The sequence below is a fragment of the Cyanistes caeruleus genome, chromosome 15, assembly GCF_971803275.1.
Source record: "Cyanistes caeruleus chromosome 15, bCyaCae1.hap1.1, whole genome shotgun sequence".
In the NCBI taxonomy this organism is placed as follows: domain Eukaryota; kingdom Metazoa; phylum Chordata; class Aves; order Passeriformes; family Paridae; genus Cyanistes; species Cyanistes caeruleus.
In genome coordinates this window covers 16,207,720-16,223,600 of record NC_141715.1, presented here as the reverse complement: position 1 = coordinate 16,223,600, position 15,881 = coordinate 16,207,720, and the positions used below count along the sequence as shown (strand labels likewise).

General features: G+C 51.9%; 1 protein-coding gene across 1 annotated transcript in view; it reads left to right on the top strand.

Annotated features, from left to right (window-relative positions):
* LOC147650435 (histone deacetylase 3) overlaps positions 1-5,648 on the top strand; it is a 6,798-nt gene extending 1,150 nt beyond the window's left edge. The window contains exons 2-12 of the mRNA XM_086852184.1: positions 33-89; positions 184-239; positions 1,462-1,595; positions 1,842-1,922; positions 2,013-2,086; positions 2,219-2,283; positions 2,976-3,065; positions 3,174-3,232; positions 3,684-3,763; positions 4,061-4,218; positions 4,491-5,648. Of these exons, the coding sequence (XP_086708310.1) occupies positions 1,547-1,595; positions 1,842-1,922; positions 2,013-2,086; positions 2,219-2,283; positions 2,976-3,065; positions 3,174-3,232; positions 3,684-3,763; positions 4,061-4,218; positions 4,491-4,560 (726 nt within the window). The 5' untranslated portion in view covers positions 33-89; positions 184-239; positions 1,462-1,546 and the 3' untranslated portion in view covers positions 4,561-5,648. The remainder of the gene's footprint in view (positions 1-32; positions 90-183; positions 240-1,461; positions 1,596-1,841; positions 1,923-2,012; positions 2,087-2,218; positions 2,284-2,975; positions 3,066-3,173; positions 3,233-3,683; positions 3,764-4,060; positions 4,219-4,490) is intronic.
* Positions 5,649-15,881: the final 10,233 nt, after the last annotated feature.

The window sequence follows — 15,881 nt, the reverse complement described above, 5'->3', positions numbered from 1 at the left end:
CACTTTAAGCTCGCTTCTCTTTCCTCTCTTAGATCTGTGACATTGCCATAAACTGGGCAGGGGGCCTCCATCATGCCAAAAAGTTTGAGGTAATGAGGCAGATCTGTGGGTTCCTCTTGTCTGTGGGGCCTGGGCTCTGTGTTGATCTCATTCTAAAGCTGTTGGGGTTTCTCTCTCTTCCAGGCTTCGGGCTTTTGTTACGTCAATGACATCGTGATTGGCATCCTGGAACTGCTCAAGTAAGGGCAGGGCCTGAACTCTGCTGGCTGCTGCTTTGTGCTTTCCCTCTGCTTTTTTTCCTCTTGTTTCCCTGCCTCATTTGCCTTTCTGGAATCCAGGAAGCTCAAAAACTTCATTTTTGTCCTGGCCTTATCTTTAAGACACAAGAAAGGGTTTGAGCATTGGAATATCTGACTCCAGTTTTGTTGCAGGGAGCTCAAGGGATACAAAAGAGTTCTTCAGTCCCATTTCAGGGGCTCCTGAGCCTTTTTGCCACAGTGAACCTTTTGTAGGTAAATGCAAGTTTTGGTTCACTGGAGGCACAAAAATGACTCAAATCTTTCTGGAGTTGTTTGAGCACCTTAAGAGCAGGATTTGGGCTGCACGTGGTGGCCTCCATAGAAAAATAGTCAGGGTATTTTTCATTTCAGAAAATGAAAAATAAATTCAAAATGAGAGGAAAAGTTACAGAAATACCTTTAGTTTCTTGAACTGATCTGAGATTTTTATTTTTTTTTTTTGGTACTTCGAAGTACCAAAGCCTCAGACAAGTTGTCACAGAATTAAAAAGGATTTGGAGTTGATCAAACAGTAGTTACGTACTGGCAAGTTCACTTGCTCTCAAAGTCAGATTTATGGGATGTACTGGGAATTCTTGTTCCCCCTTCCCTGCCCTATTTGGAACCCCAGGATTTCCCTGGCTATCCCTGCACTCCCATTTCCTAATCCCATCCAGCAGAGGCCTCAACTACAGCCCAGTTACCCCTCATGGGATATTCTTTGTGCCTCTCTTCTTCTGTTGCCTGTTTCCAGGATCCATTTCTACAGCAGGTGGCTGCTTTTTCAATTTGTTTCTGTCTCTGTGTCTCTGGCTGCTTCTCCAGTGAATCTAGCCCAGCCTGGAATCTTTGGTGCTCACCAGCTGGGACACAGTGCTCCAGTTCCCACCTCCTCCATGCCAGCTTGCCTTCCATTTCCTGATATGATTAAAATCACTGGAGCTCTTAAAGATTAACTTATGAGCACGTTGGAAACAAGAAGCTGCAACTTTTGAACACCCAGCTGCTTAACCAAGTTCTTTTTCAAGACATTTTTAGCCCCACCTAAAAACCTTTTTGTTGTAATATCCATTTCCAACCCCCTCAGAAGAAAATGTTTTAAATACCACTTTCCAAGCACATCAGAAGAAGATGTTTGAGGGTGTGCAAATGCCTGGAATCCAAACTTTGATTTATTCCCCAGGTATCACCCCCGTGTGCTGTACATCGACATCGATATCCACCACGGGGACGGGGTGCAGGAGGCTTTCTACCTGACAGATCGTGTCATGACAGTGTCATTTCACAAATATGGCAACTATTTCTTTCCTGGCACAGGTAGGTGTCCAGTTTCTAGTGGGAACCTGCTTCAGAATCCCTTGGAAGCTCTGCTGGAGTAAAAAAAGTAAATCACAAAATTGAGCTGCAGGGGGAAATGGTGTGAGAAGGTGGTTAGAGAGGATTAGAGCTGTAGTTGCTTGCAAGAAGGGGGTTCTGATTAGGTGGAAGGACTCGGGCCAGCTCAGATGTGGCCTTTGCAGAGCTCTGAAGTCTCAGGGCTGTTGTGACTGTCCTGTTTTGCAGGTGACATGTATGAGGTTGGTGCAGAGAGTGGCCGTTACTATTGTCTCAACGTGCCCCTCCGAGACGGCATCGATGACCAAAGTAGGTGTTCCCTACCCTTTCCCCTTGGCCCCAGGGGTTTCCTGGTCCTTCTGCTCCAGAGCCATGACAAATCCACCTCTCTTCCCAAAGGTTATAAGCACCTTTTCCAGCCAGTCATTAACCAGGTGGTAGATTACTATCAGCCCACCTGCATAGTCCTGCAGGTAAGGAAGGAAATCTCTGTGCACACATCCACACCTTCAGAGGGCTCACAGGGCTAAACCTGTGTCACCTTCTGTGCCCTGGTGTGCATCTGGAGAGCAATGCCAAAATTCCCTCTCTTTTCTGTTCCCCAGTGTGGTGCTGATTCCCTGGGTTGTGACCGGCTGGGGTGTTTTAACCTCAGTATAAGAGGCCATGGGTAAGTACAGCTGGGCTGTAAAAAACCACCTGAAGGGCTCTGAGGAGTCTCTGCTGTGAGGTTGGAGCATTTCCTTTGGCCAGCCAGCACTTTTTGGGTTTTTTTAACATTTGTGTGACTAAAGAGGGCCTAAGAATGAGACTTTGTACAAGGTGCTGCAGGGGGGTGGTGAAGGAAGAGGATGCCATGGAGATAATCCAAGAACTGGAGCCAGGCTGGGAGAGCTGGGGATGTTCACCTGGACAAGAGAACGTTCTAGAGAGACCTCACAGCCTAAAGAGGCTCCAGGAGAGCTGGACTTTGGGCAAGGGATGGAGGGACAGGACACAGGGAATGGCAGAGTTGGATGGGATATTGGGCAGGAATTGTTCCCTGGCAGGGTGGGGAGACCCTGGCACAGGGTGCCCAGAGCAGCTGGGGCTGCCCCTGGATCCCTGGCAGTGCCCATGGCCAGGCTGGAGCGGGTTTGGAGCAGCCTGGGATGGTGGGAGGTGTCCCTGCCATGGCAGGGGTGGAATGGGATGAGCCTGAAGGTCCTTTCCAAGCCAAGCTCTGTGATGGCGATTCCTGGGTGGAAGCTCCAGGTGTATCACACCGGCCATGGTGGTGTTGGGACTTCAGGGGGGCATTCCTGACACGTGAACCTGTGCTGCAGTTTCCAGCTCTGGCATTTTCCTGTTTGGGGTTTGTAGGGAATGTGTGGAGTACGTGAAGAGCTTCAACATCCCCTTGCTGGTTCTGGGAGGAGGAGGTTACACAGTCCGGAACGTGGCACGGTGCTGGTGAGTCCTCCTGGCCTGGTGAGGGGCTTGGGCAGTTCTGTGGCCTTTGACCTTGCATTTCCCATGTCCCTCTCAATGAACTGAGCTCCTCTTTTTCCACCTTTTCAGGACTTATGAAACATCCTTGCTCGTGGATGAACCAATTAGTGACGAGCTCCCATACAGCGGTGAGTTGGAGTTGCCTTTTCTCCTCATGAGCTCAGCTGGAATGCTTGGGGTGTTCTGTTCTGCATTGACCAGGGCCCAAGTGTCAGCACTTCCTGACCTTGGAGATGGCCTTAGCATGTCTGGAAGTGTCCAAGGCCAGCTTGGATAGGGTTTGGTCTAGTGGAAGGTGTCCCTGCCCAGGAATGAGATTTAAGGTTATTTCCAGCCCAAACCATGCTGTGATCTCCCACCACCCACTTTCCTGGGCAGACACAGCCCTGTGTGTCCCGTGTGATTTGGTGTGCACCATTTCCCATTGATTGCCCTGTTGTTTTGTCTCATCCCCTGCACTCAGAGTTGAATATCTCTGTGCTTTTTAAGCTCTGTTCTCTCTCAGGCAGGGAGGGTGAGCTCTGCTCTCTGCACAGCTCCTGGCCCTCTGTGCTCTAACTCTGCCTCCTTCCATCTCAGAGTACTTTGAATACTTCGCTCCAGACTTCACCCTTCACCCTGATGTCAGCACCAGGATTGAGAACCAGAACTCCAGGCAGGTGAGTGCTTGCAGCCATGCTGCAATATCAGCTTGGAGTTTCCAACACTCTGTGGTGCATGCTCTGTCCTGTGAAACCAGCTGGAGCTCAGCCCCATAAAAACCAACAGCTGGGTTCTCTCCGTGTTTCCTGTGTGCTTGAGTGTCAAGAATTGAATTTGCCGTCCCACCCCCTCTGCTCTGATAAGTGACTTCTTTGCACAGATTTGTTGCTCTTGGCCAGCACAGAGGTGGCACAGGCAGGTGACAGAGCGGTGACACGTCCCACTGTGCTGATGCCTGTGTTTTGTCCCTGCAGTACCTGGATCAGATCAGGCAGACGATATTTGAGAACCTGAAGATGCTGAACCACGCTCCCAGCGTGCAGATCCACGACGTCCCCTCGGACCTGCTCAGCTACGACCGCACGGATGAGCCCGATCCCGAGGAGAGGGGCTCCGAGGAAAACTACAGCAGGTACCAGAGCTTGGTCTGGAGCAATGGGCTTCCCTTTCTGTCCCTGGCAGGGGACACACAGGAATCTATCCAAGTCCTAGAACAAGTCCAAGAATCCCAGAATTTAGGGTTGGAAGAGGGACCTTAAAGCCCATCTCATTCTCATGGGCAGGGAAGTCACTTCCAAGCCTCTGGTTTTACCCAAGGAGCTTCTGTGGTCTCCAAACACAACATTCCCTCAGGCCCCAAGGGTTCCAGTCTCTCCTCACTGACAGGGATTTCTCCTCCCCCAGGCCTGAAGCTCCCAACGAGTTCTACGATGGTGACCATGACAACGACAAAGAGAGCGACGTGGAGATCTGAGGGCTCTGGACATGGATGCTTGGAGCACATAACTGGGCCCTGGAGGAGCCAGTTTTAGCCCTCTCTTCATCTTAGTGTGCATGTGGTGGCAGCAGAGACAGCCCCACTGCAGGCTCCTGCCACCCGGAGAGGCACAGAGGTGATGTGTGTTCCTTACTTGTCACTGTGTCACGGTTCCAGCTGTCACCGCTGTGGGAATGGAGCCATTCTGAGTCCTGGCTGGCAGCTGTGTGACTGCCCTCAGAGCCTGAGCCACGCTCCATGATTGCCATGCAGGCTCCTGCCAGCCAGGTGGGAGCTGGAGCAGCTGTGCCTCCGATCTCTGCCTCTCTGCAGCAGCTCGGGATCCATCCTGCTGTCCCTGACCTCCACTCAGGTACCACCCCACTGTCCTCTGCAGCCTGCACTGAGAGCTGCTCCTCATGGCCCTTCCAACCAGCTGATGCTCCACAGCTCCAGGAATTACTGGAGAAGACCAGGCCACTTGTGGGGTGTAGGGGTCAGGCTGTCCTTGGATCAGGGAGCAGCTCGATGGAGTGGGGTGGAAGGATGTGTGCAGAACACAGGCTCATTCCTTCCCCCCACACCCAGATCTGCATCCACAAAACGAGTTCTGCAGCACTTTGCTGAGCTGGACACAGCCTCCCTGTTGTGTTTATTCCTTGGGAGGCTTAAATCCCTGTGGAACAGAGGTTTGGCTGCCCAGGTCAGTGCTTAGTGTGTCCTGCAGCTCTGCTGTAGCTCCCAGCTGCGTTTCCCAGTTCACACGTGGTCCCTCCTGTGTCTCAGCAGGAGATATGGGCTCTGAGGGGAGACAGTTCCCTGGGCTGTACCCAGCAGATGTTGCTCTGCTGCTGGGTGAGGGAAGCTGCTTCCTCCAAGTGCTCTGTTCCTACCCTCACCCAGCAGAGATTTCTCTTGGCCATCCCTCCAACCCCAGATTTTGCTGCTTCTTGTCCCGAGTCCTGGTACCTGTGATGGTTTGGAACGTGCTGTTTGGGGAGGTGGGGGGGTTCAGCCTCTGTCTGTACGGTTCTGTTTGTTTACTGATGTCTTTGAACATTAAAGAAGAGGCAGTATTTTTCTTACCTGATCTGTTGTTGGTCTCTTTAATCCCCACAACTTGTTGGCTCCTGTTCTCCCAAGGGTCGAGCGTGTCCCTGGCAGGGCAGTGACATCCACTGAAGGAATGGAGGGAATTCTCAGAGAAAATGTTGGTGAGTTTTTGGCATCACTGCACATGAGGGGAGCACCCTGAGCTCCCTTTCAAGAGGCCAAGTGGGGTGGACACTCCTGTTATGCCTCTCAGTCCAGCAAAAGCTTTGCAGGAAGCTGCAGAGATGATTCAGGAGATCTTTCCTTCAGCTATTTTAAATGCTGTGATTTTTGTGAGTTGCAGTGTCTGTAACAGCACCTGCACTTTGCACTCTCACTGTCCCAAAGCCCTTTTGGGGACTGTTTTGTAGTTCTTGTCACTAAAACACGAAGCAGGTAAGTCAGGGTTACTCCCAGTGGGTGCCCAGAGAAATCCCTCAGAAATAAATTGTGATACAGATAGAATTAAAATAAATTGTGATGGAATCAGGCTGGGGGTGGAGAAGGATGATCAAAGGTCTAACACAGCTCCTGTGTGAGGAAGGATTTGGTGGATCAGGATCCTTCCAGCTGAGGAGGGAGAGCTGAGCTGGGAAAGGCATCGTAATGTCATAACCATGAGGGTTAGAGAGGCTTTCTCCAAGTACCAGACCACAAAAACAGGGACTGCCAGGACACAGGGAACAGCTTCTCACTGCCACAGGGCAGGGATAGGTGGATATTGGGAAGAAATTCCTCCCTGTGAGAGTGGGGAGGCCCTGGCACGGGTTGCCCAGAGAAGCTGTGGCTTCCCCAACCCTGGATTATCCCCGATGGGAGGATATTTACACCTGGAACAGGCTGAATTCTCTGTTTCAGTGCGTGAGGGTCCCTGTGCAGAGCCGTGCTCGGACACCAGGTGGCACCTGGATCTCTGGAATTCTATGGAGGCTCCATGGCCCTGCTGCAGTGCAGGACCTGCGGCCCCAGGGTGGGGTTTGGGGTGGGAGCAGAGTCCTGGCTGTGTTCTCAGCCAGCTCTGGGGGCTCTGGGGCACTGCCACAGTCCTGGTTGGCACCAGGGCACAGGAGCAGGGTTTGCTCCTGCTGCACCTCTCACTTCCCTGTGTGAGCTCCCACACCTTGGCACCAGGAGCGTGGCCAGGCTGGCACTGCCCTTTCTCCACAGAATCTCCTAGAGGTTCCCTCCTGGGCAATAATAAACCTTCTGCCTTAATTTCTCACAAAGAATCACATAAAATGCCTTTTTTTTTTTTCCTCCCTGCTTTACCTGACTCTGTCCTGGCTGTGTTGGTCCCCAGAGCCCCAAAACACAGCAACCCCAAATTAATGAACTCACTGCAGCATTTCCTGGAGCTTGTTCCACAAGCCTGGCATGAGCTGCCAGGTTTGTGCACCCCTGTGTGGGTAGGAAATGAGAATGAGAACATCCTTGTTTTGGATCAGTGCCTGCTTTCCCTGTAGAAGCCACCCAGCACTGACAGGAGCTGATTTTGGGATGTGCTGCCCAGCCAGGTCTGGCTTTCACCCCCCTAAACCCTGTTCCTCACCTCCCTCAGCCCAGGGAATCAGGAGCACTCCCTGCCGCCCCTCCAGGCACTGCCACAGCCTGGGATGGTGTCCCATTCCCAGGACAAGGTGCAGCACAGCCATGGGGTGTCATCTCTTCCCCTTCTCTCATCTTCTAGGCCCTGAGAGTTTGGGGATGCAAAAGTGCCTTGAAGTCATCTCCCTCCCTCTGTGCTGAGCAAAGGGGGAACTTGGCAGGCACTGACCCCCCCTGAGTGTCCTGACTATTTTCTGTTCACTGAATTTCATAGGTGGAGATGTCCATGGGACTTGGGAGTGTGGATTTCATTCCTCCCGGGGCAGAATTAACCGGCAGGAAGGAGAACCAGAGGTGTTTCCTGGAGGTCTGTGCTGCTGAGCTCAGCCCTGTCTGTGTGGGACAGGTCAGTGACAATTCAGGTCCTGCAGGAGGGCTTGGCTGGGGGTGCCAGGGCGCTGCAGAGCCCATCAGGGACAGCTTTGGGGCCTGGATGTCACCAGGAGCAGAGTTTGCTCCTGCTGCACATCTGCAGCTTCCCTGTGTGAACTTCTGGCCTAACAAATCCTCTGCCAGCCCTCCCCACTGCTCCCACTTCAGCTTCAATCCCTCACCCCTTGTCCTGGCACCACAGGCTCTGCTTCAAAGTCTCTCTCCACCACCTCTCAGTGCTAGGGGCTGTGAAAATCTCTCTCCCAAGCACAACCTTAACTAATTCCTCTCAGCATTACCCCACCATCCTCATTGTGGATTTCCTCTGCCCAGTCTAAACCTGCCTTCTTCCAGTGCCAAACCTTCCTCCTCCTGTCACGGCAGGCCCTGATGAAATGTCTCTCTCCACCTCTCTCCTCAGCCCCTTTAAAGGTGGGAAGCCCCAGATAAGGTGTCCCCACACAGTTCCCCCAGTCTGAACTCACTGGGGAGGATTTCAACACTGAAGGTCTCAGGATGGGCCCAGACGTTCCTGGTTTCCATTTGGACCTGGGGATATTGTCTGTAACTCCTTGGCTGCAGCTCCTCATGGATTCCTTACTCATTTTACACAATCCAGAGCATTCCTGGCACTCAGGGACCCTCAGGTCCGAGAGATCCAGAATGGATTTCGCTCCTACCTCGTGGATCTGGAGATGCCCTTAATGGGCACTGGGATTTCATTCAGCCAAGCTGGGGGTCAGGGCCCTGAGCACCTCGTGGGGACCCAAATCAAAGTTTCTCTTGTGCCTGAAGCTTTGGGGTTCTCCGGCAGTGCTGGGGGCCAGTCCCAAAATTCCTGTTCCTGGCTCTGTGCGCATCTTTCCAGCATCCCTGTGCTCTTCCCATGCCCTCAGACTCCCAGGATACTCTGGCATCCCTTCCTCTTCCTCACAGGGCTGCAGGCATCAGGATCTTCTCCAGCCAAAACCTCCCTCCCCTTCCTCATCCACCCCAGTGTCCCCAGCTCTGTCACCTCAGAGGATTTTGGGAATTCTGCAGTTGTGGCTCTTCTCTTCCTCCATCTGTTCCTGATCTGCCATTGTTGGCTGAGAAGGGGCAGAAAAACAGGGGCAGAAACTTCTCTCTCCCTCTGGAATATTCTCAGGAAAAATGGAGAAACCAGGAGCTCCACAAACCAGGAGCTGGTAAATCCAAAAGTTTCTGCTGTGGGGGAGCTCACCAGGCTCCTTCCATCATCACAGGATGATTTCAATTCAAAGGGAGGGCTCAGGCCCATTTCTTCCTGCCCCAAGTAAGGCCAGTCAAAAAAAAAAAAAAAAAACCAAAAAAAAAATCCCAAAAGTTTGGGATTGTTCAGGGCATTTTGCAGCCAAATTGGAGCCCCTGCAAGGCCAGACATTGTCCCAGCTCCTCTCTCAGCATAACTGAGCTCCCTTCTCTGGTATTTAACCACCCTGGTGAAAATATTCTCTTTAAATAAATCAGGATTTACCTGCTTGGAGCTGGGGGCTCTCATCCCTTCACCTTCTCCCTGCTCTTGCCTCCTCGTTTTTTCTGGAGTGGTGTTGGGGGACAGCACCAGGGTGCTCTGGCAGGGCTCTGGGAGCAGCACTGGTGGGAAATGAACGTTCCTGGGCTTTCTGGAGGAGGCCTGGTCCGGGAACTTTCTCCCTGGACTTTGCAGGTGGAAATGATTCCTGCAGGACCTGTGGGGTTCCCCCTCCCTGTGAGCCCCAGGAGAGGGTTTGAAGCTGTTCCCTGGAATTCCTGGACACCAAAATCATTCCTAATCTCACACACACAGTCTGTAAGCACAGGTAGGCTGTTGGCTGGTCTGGGAAGTGTTTGCACATTCCCTGATTCCCACCTGTTATAAATGCATATCATATTATTGGCTTTTTGCAAATATTATAATGAATGTTATAAGATTAGAAAATTTAGTTGTATTAATACAATTTCCTTTATTTCTGTTATTGATGAAACTTAGAAACAGTGATATAATACACATATATGTTAGGCTATAATGTGATATTAAAGCACAAACTACTTTTTGTTTATATAACCCAGAGACTGAAAAAGAAAATAGTCAGAGACCCCCCTGCATCCTAAGATTATCTTGTCCAGATGAAGACAAGCAATCCTCCAAGCCCTCCAGAGGAAAAAATGATGGGACCCGTTTTTGAAGGACATAAAACCCAGTGGCACCAAGAAGATTGATCTGTTGGGAAGGGGGGCAAGGAAAAACTAAACAGAGGAACACCAAAAATCCTAGGAAGAATGTTTGAATCATGTATGAGAATTTATGGATCTGTAGCAGGGTTCTGTTTCTAAGGGACAATCCTTTGTTAGTGAGGTGAGCTCTCTTGGCTGAATGCAGAGACAAAAAATAACACTTTATTGTTATCTCCTAATTATCTTTTTATTAAACTTTTAAATTCTATGAAAAACATGTGAACCTCCTTTTTCACACACCCGTGTTCGTCAGAGCCTGGAGGGAATTTCTCCCCACCTCCCAAACTTTCTGGAGACTTTTCAGTGTTTACCCCTCACACTGGGCAGTGCCTGCTTGTCTTGGGCTGACTTTTCCTGATGTTTCAGGGCCAGCAGCTCTTCTCCTGCCATTTCAGCAGATCCCTGGGGCACCTGGCCTGGCCCAGCCACAGCAGCCACCCCGCTCCAGGGGATTTTCCTGGCGCTTTTAACTGCGGACACGTGGAAAACAAGTGGGAGCAAGGTCAGGCTGCGTCCCAGGGAGGAATCCTTGGGAGTGAGGAGCTGCTTCTGTCCCCATCACTGCAGTGGCTTCACCTGGGGACAGTCCCCTGCCACCCCTCGCTTTTGGGGGGCTGCAGGTGGCACCTGCAACCAGGGCTGGGGCTGCAGCTCCTGCCTGTCCCGGGGCGCTGCCACTGCAAGGAGCACTCGGGGTGTTCCTGGTGGGCTTCGTGCTGCTGCCTGGGCCTTACTGGGAGCCACTGGGAGCCACTGGGAGCCAGGCCCTGCCTGCAGTGCCCACCACACTCCCCAAAACCCTCGCACCGGGGCATCACCCCAATTGAGTGATTTTTTGGGAGGCGATTTAAACTTTGAGAAGCCCCTGCCTGAACCCTGAGTTAGGCCAAGGAGTTCTCCAATAGATTTCTGCCTTCACGCTCCTCTCGGGGGGGTTCCTGCCGTGCAGCCGGGGGGTTTTCCCCTCGCCCCCTGTGCTGTGTCGCTGTCCCTGCAGTGTCGCTTTCACCCGCCAGGTGTGCGCAGTTGAGCCGCGCTGGCTCCGCTCCCGGGATGAGCTCAGCGCGCCCGGATTGGGAGCTGGGATCAGCTGCTCCCCTGACGTGGCGCTGACGAAGCTCCTGCATCCTCCCCTGCATCCCCCCTGCATCCCCCCGCTCCCCCCGTGGCCTCCTTTTCCAGACAAAGACGGGAAGTGCTGGCTGCGTGCGCATCCCTCCCCTCCATCATCCCCCCTCCTCCTCCTCCTCCTCCTCCTCCTTCTTCTTCCCCCCCCCTCCCTCCGTCCCTGGAAAAAACAGCTCAGCTCCTATTTCAAGAAGCTTTTGTCCTCCCAAAGAGCTTTCTCTGGGACATTTGTCATTCTTTCTCCTGCCCGTGACGGGAACACAATCGGGAGTGGGTCTCCATCTGCCGCCGGGGAAAGGGGGGTGCGCACAAAGCACATCCCCAGCCCTTAGGGTGCTTCGTCACGGGGAATCTGGGGAGCAGGAGCGGGGATTCGCAGGGGTTTGTGCCATGAAATGAAGCAGGAATCGGGGATTGTGCATTCCCTCTGCCGTGGGGCTCCCCCATCTCCCCGGTGCCCCCACACCGGCGGTGCCGGGCTATCCCAAATCCTGCCTCGCCACAGCCCCTGCCCAGCCTGGGCCACCCCGATGTGTCGCTTGTGCTGTCCCAGCCCTGCCAGGCTGAGTCACCGGGATGTGCTGGGAATACAGCCGCGTTTGGAGCCCCAGGGACGGGTCTTGCGATGCTTTCAGTCCCCCCATTGCTCATGGCATGAATTGTCCCAACACCTCCTCCCCTGATGCCCCCTTTTTATGCAGAAACACTGCAAAAACACCTTCTCCTCAAACCCCACTTCCCTGCCAAGCCACTGCTGCCCCTGTGCCACCCTCACTCTTCCCCTGCCACGCAGGGGGATTTCCCCCTATTTATTATATATATATATATAAAAACAGCAATAAAACCGATCCTCCCATCCTGGGTGTCCCATCCTGCGTGTCCTCCACTCCATTCACCCCAAGCATCACCTCAGAGCTCCAGCTCTGGGTCAGCCTCACCCTGACCCCACAAATAGCGCTGGAAAGGCATTTTTGCAGTTATATAAGTGATGTAAGTTATATAAGTTATATAAGTTATGTAAGGGCTTTCCCTGTGCAGCTTTGCAGGGCGGTGGGAGCTCGTACCCCACACCCAGCCCTGCTCTCCCCTCACAGGGCTCAGAATTCCTGCCTCAATTCCTTCGTTTTACCTCCCTTCACCTCCATCAGTGCTTTATCCATCTCTCCCATGTTTTAAAACCCCTTGCTTTTCTTCCTCATCCCCTCTGCTCTTAAATTCTTACCAATTTTTTAAAAAAATCCTGAGATCCTGGATTTTTTTCATGGGTTTTTTCACTTCCTTTCCGAGTGATGTTTTGGGCCCTTTTTGAACTGATCTTGGGGGAAAAAAAGTTCACAAGATTTCCGTGGAAATTTCAGCCTCAGGTCCAGCTGGATTTGAACCCTGGCCCATTCCTGCCTTGAAACGCTCAGGGAGCAGCTTGCAGGGTTTTCCATGGATCCCTTCATCCCAAAACCTCTCCCAGGGCCCACACCTGCTCACCCCATTCCAGGTTCTCCCTTTATATCCATCTTCAACCCTTTTTCCCATCCCACAAGAGAAAACACCAAGTTTCGAGTGCTCATCCTAAGGTGGAATTTAATAGAAATGAAATTTAATGAAATTTCTCAGATATCACGGCGTAGGGCAGCGGCATCAACATTTAAGGGGTGTGTGTGTAAAATATCTTGGTTTTAATACAAATTGCTGGCATTTTCCTGAGGATTTTGAATGTTTGTGCAGCAAGGGAAATAGAAGTGTAAAATGGAAGGAGAGGCAACCAGGGGAGCTCAGGAGGTGACAAAATTTTTAAGCAAAAAGAATTTCAGATAAGAATTTTTAAGCAAAAAGAATTTCCAGCCTCAGATCCAGCTGGATTTGATCCTTAATGAGGTTACCCCAATTCAAAGCTGATTTCCCCCTCATATCCACCTTCAACCCTTTCTCCCATCCCACAAGAGAAAACACAAAGTTTTGGATGCTCATCCTAATGTGGAACTTCTTTAAAAAAAATTAAAATTGAAATATAAAGTTTTTTTGAAACCTGGAAAATTATATAATTGTGTGGGGCACTGGAAACAATTTTTAGGAGCTGTGGGTGTGACATACGCTGGATTTAATACAAAATACTCTCCTTTTCCTGAGGATTTTAAATGTAAGGAATACAGAAGTGTAAAAGGGGAGGGAGAGGGGAGCAGGGGAGCTCAGGGGGTGACGAGGCTGCTGAAAAATTTTAAGTAAAGAGAATTTCAGCCTCAGACCCAGCAGGATTTGGCCCTTCACTGACACAGTCCTGGCTTAAGAGTTGGATATTCAGGGATGTTCCCTTTCATCCCTAAACCTTTCCAAGGGACCACACGCGGTCACCCCATTTCAGGTGACCCCTCGTATCCATCTTTAACCCTTTTTTCCATCCCATGAGAGAAAACACCAAGTTTTGGGAGCTTATCCGAATGTGGAACTTCAAATAAATGAAATTTCATGGGTTTTTTCAAACCTGGAAAATTCTATCATGGTGTGTGGCACTGGAAATAATTTTTAGGAGATGTGTGAGTGAAATATTTAGGTTTTAATACAAAATACTGTTATTTTTTTGAGGATTTTGAATGGAACACAGCAAGGAAAATACAAGTGTAAAATAAGCAGCAGGGAGAGGAAACCAGGAGAACTCAATGGGTCACGAGGCTGATGAAGCTTTTTAATCAAATATTTTGGCTATCACAAGAATTTTAATCACCCAGTTAGGAAAATTTGGGGGTTTTTTTTTGCTGCCTGGAGCCTGTGGGGCTGGAGCAGGGCTGGAGAGCTCCGGGCCCATCCAGCAGCAGAGGGTGCTCACGCACTGCTGTGCAAATCCTCCTTCTCCCTCAGCCATTTTAGGGAATTATTTCCTTTCCCTGCAGTCTCCATTTTATGTTCCTGACGCAGAAAATAAAAAAGGTCAGCGCGGGGGGGAGGGAGGATGGGCTGGGGGGGATGCGGGATGTGCCGAGGGAGAGCTCGGAGGTGGATTTTGGGGAGCCAGGGTGGGATGTGCGGCTGGAGAGAGGCTGGAATACCCAGAGAGAGAGGCTGGAATACCCAGAGAGAGAGGCTGGAATACCCAGGGAGAGGGGCTGGAATACCCAGGGAGAGAGGCTGGAATACCCAGAGAGAGGGGCTGGAATACCCAGGGAGAGGGGCTGGAATACCCAGGGAGAGGGGCTGGAATACCCAGGGAGAGGGGCTGGAATACCCAGGGAGAGGGGCTGCAGGGCAGGGAGGGCAGGATTGGCGCAGGGGGCAGGTGGAATTCCAGCTGGAATGCTGCTTGGAGCCCCCTGGCAGCCCCCAGGGCTGGGTGCTGCCCCCCTCCCTCCATCCCTGCATCCCTCCCCAGCACAGGATGCTGCAGCTGCCACGGTGCTTTTTTTAACCCCTGTCCCTACAGGAGGCTGAGCAGATCCCCCCGAGCTGCCTGGGAACAGGATGGAGCTCAGCTTTCAGCCCTTGCCAGGCTCCCCAGACCAGAGGGACTTTCCTGTTTTCATTGTTCAGGACACCGAGATCCGTCCTTGTTCTTTTTTTTAAATGATTTTTTTTCCTTCCTGCTTCACGTTCGGGGTGGGGGAGGTGGTTGCCCCAGGTGTCCACGACCAACAAATCCTGGCATCAGAACCTTTCCTCGGCCATGTGGAGCATCCCAGGATCGCTGTTGAGCAATTCCTGCCATCGTCCCCATTTGTGGGAGCCTTTTTGTGCCCCTCTGAGCCCTGTGAGGAGCACAGCACATCTCTCCCTGCCTCGAGGGGTCTGAGAGCTTCCAAAGGCTTCCTGGGAATTGTCTGGGTGTTTTCCAGGCTAAGGAGTGCGGTTTAAGGGTTTGAGGAGGTTTTTTTTGTGGCATCTCATCCCTGAGAGCCGAAGCGTTGGGCCCTCACTTTTGGAGGAGTGTGCACAGCCATAATCAGTGGTGCCAGCGCATCCAACAAACTCCCAACAGCTCCAAAACCTGCCCGAGGTGTGGATTAAATGCTTCCAAATTTGGGGCAGGCCCATCAGCAAACTGGACCAGAAGAGCCCTGGGAGAGCTGGCTGCTTTAGCCGAGTCTGCTCAGGCAGCGCATCCATCAGAGCCAGGGGCGAGCAGAAATCCCTCTGCCACCATCCCACCAACCTTCCGCATCCTGCTTCTCCCTGTGCCTCCTCTACACCCAGCCCAATCCCAAGCTCTTTTATTCCTTTCCCAAAACCCCGATTTTGCAGCTCAGCTGAGTTTTTTTGCTCAGTTTTCACCCAGCTGCTCCATCCCCTTCCCGCGGCCACAGGCGAGGATGCTCCCGGCCGAGCAAAGAGCCACCAGCAGGTCCCCTCTGCTTCCTGAGAACACTCACAGCAGCCAGAGACACTTTTCCTTTAAATATCCCCAGCTAAAGCTGCCTTTGGCTGTGATCTTGCGCCTGCCTGGATGAAAATAGGTCAGTGATTCCGTGCTGGAGCCCCAGGCGCCAGGGAGGCTCGGAGAGGCAGCCCAGCCATAGGGCAGCTCCGAGGGAGGGATGCTCGCCCTCCCCTGCCTTGTTACCGGGCAGGAGCTGCTCCAGGAGCTGCCGAGGGGGAGCAGCCCCCCCGGTTTGGCTTTCCGGGATGCTTTTCCCCCTTCCCGCCGTGCCTTTTTGGGGCTCTCCTAAAAAGAGAGGTCAGAGAGAATGATTTCATTTCTGTTAGATTGATTTCTATTTATTGAATGTTCATTTCTATTTATTAAAAAGCTTTCAGGTACATTTTGGGCAGAAAAAGCTGCTCCCGGGGGTGACACTTAAAAATTGAGAGCTTTTCACACTTTTATAGGTTTGGTGCATTTGCATATTGGGGGTGAATCTCCCAATTCCAGGTAATGAAATCATTTACCCCAAGCTTCCTCCCCC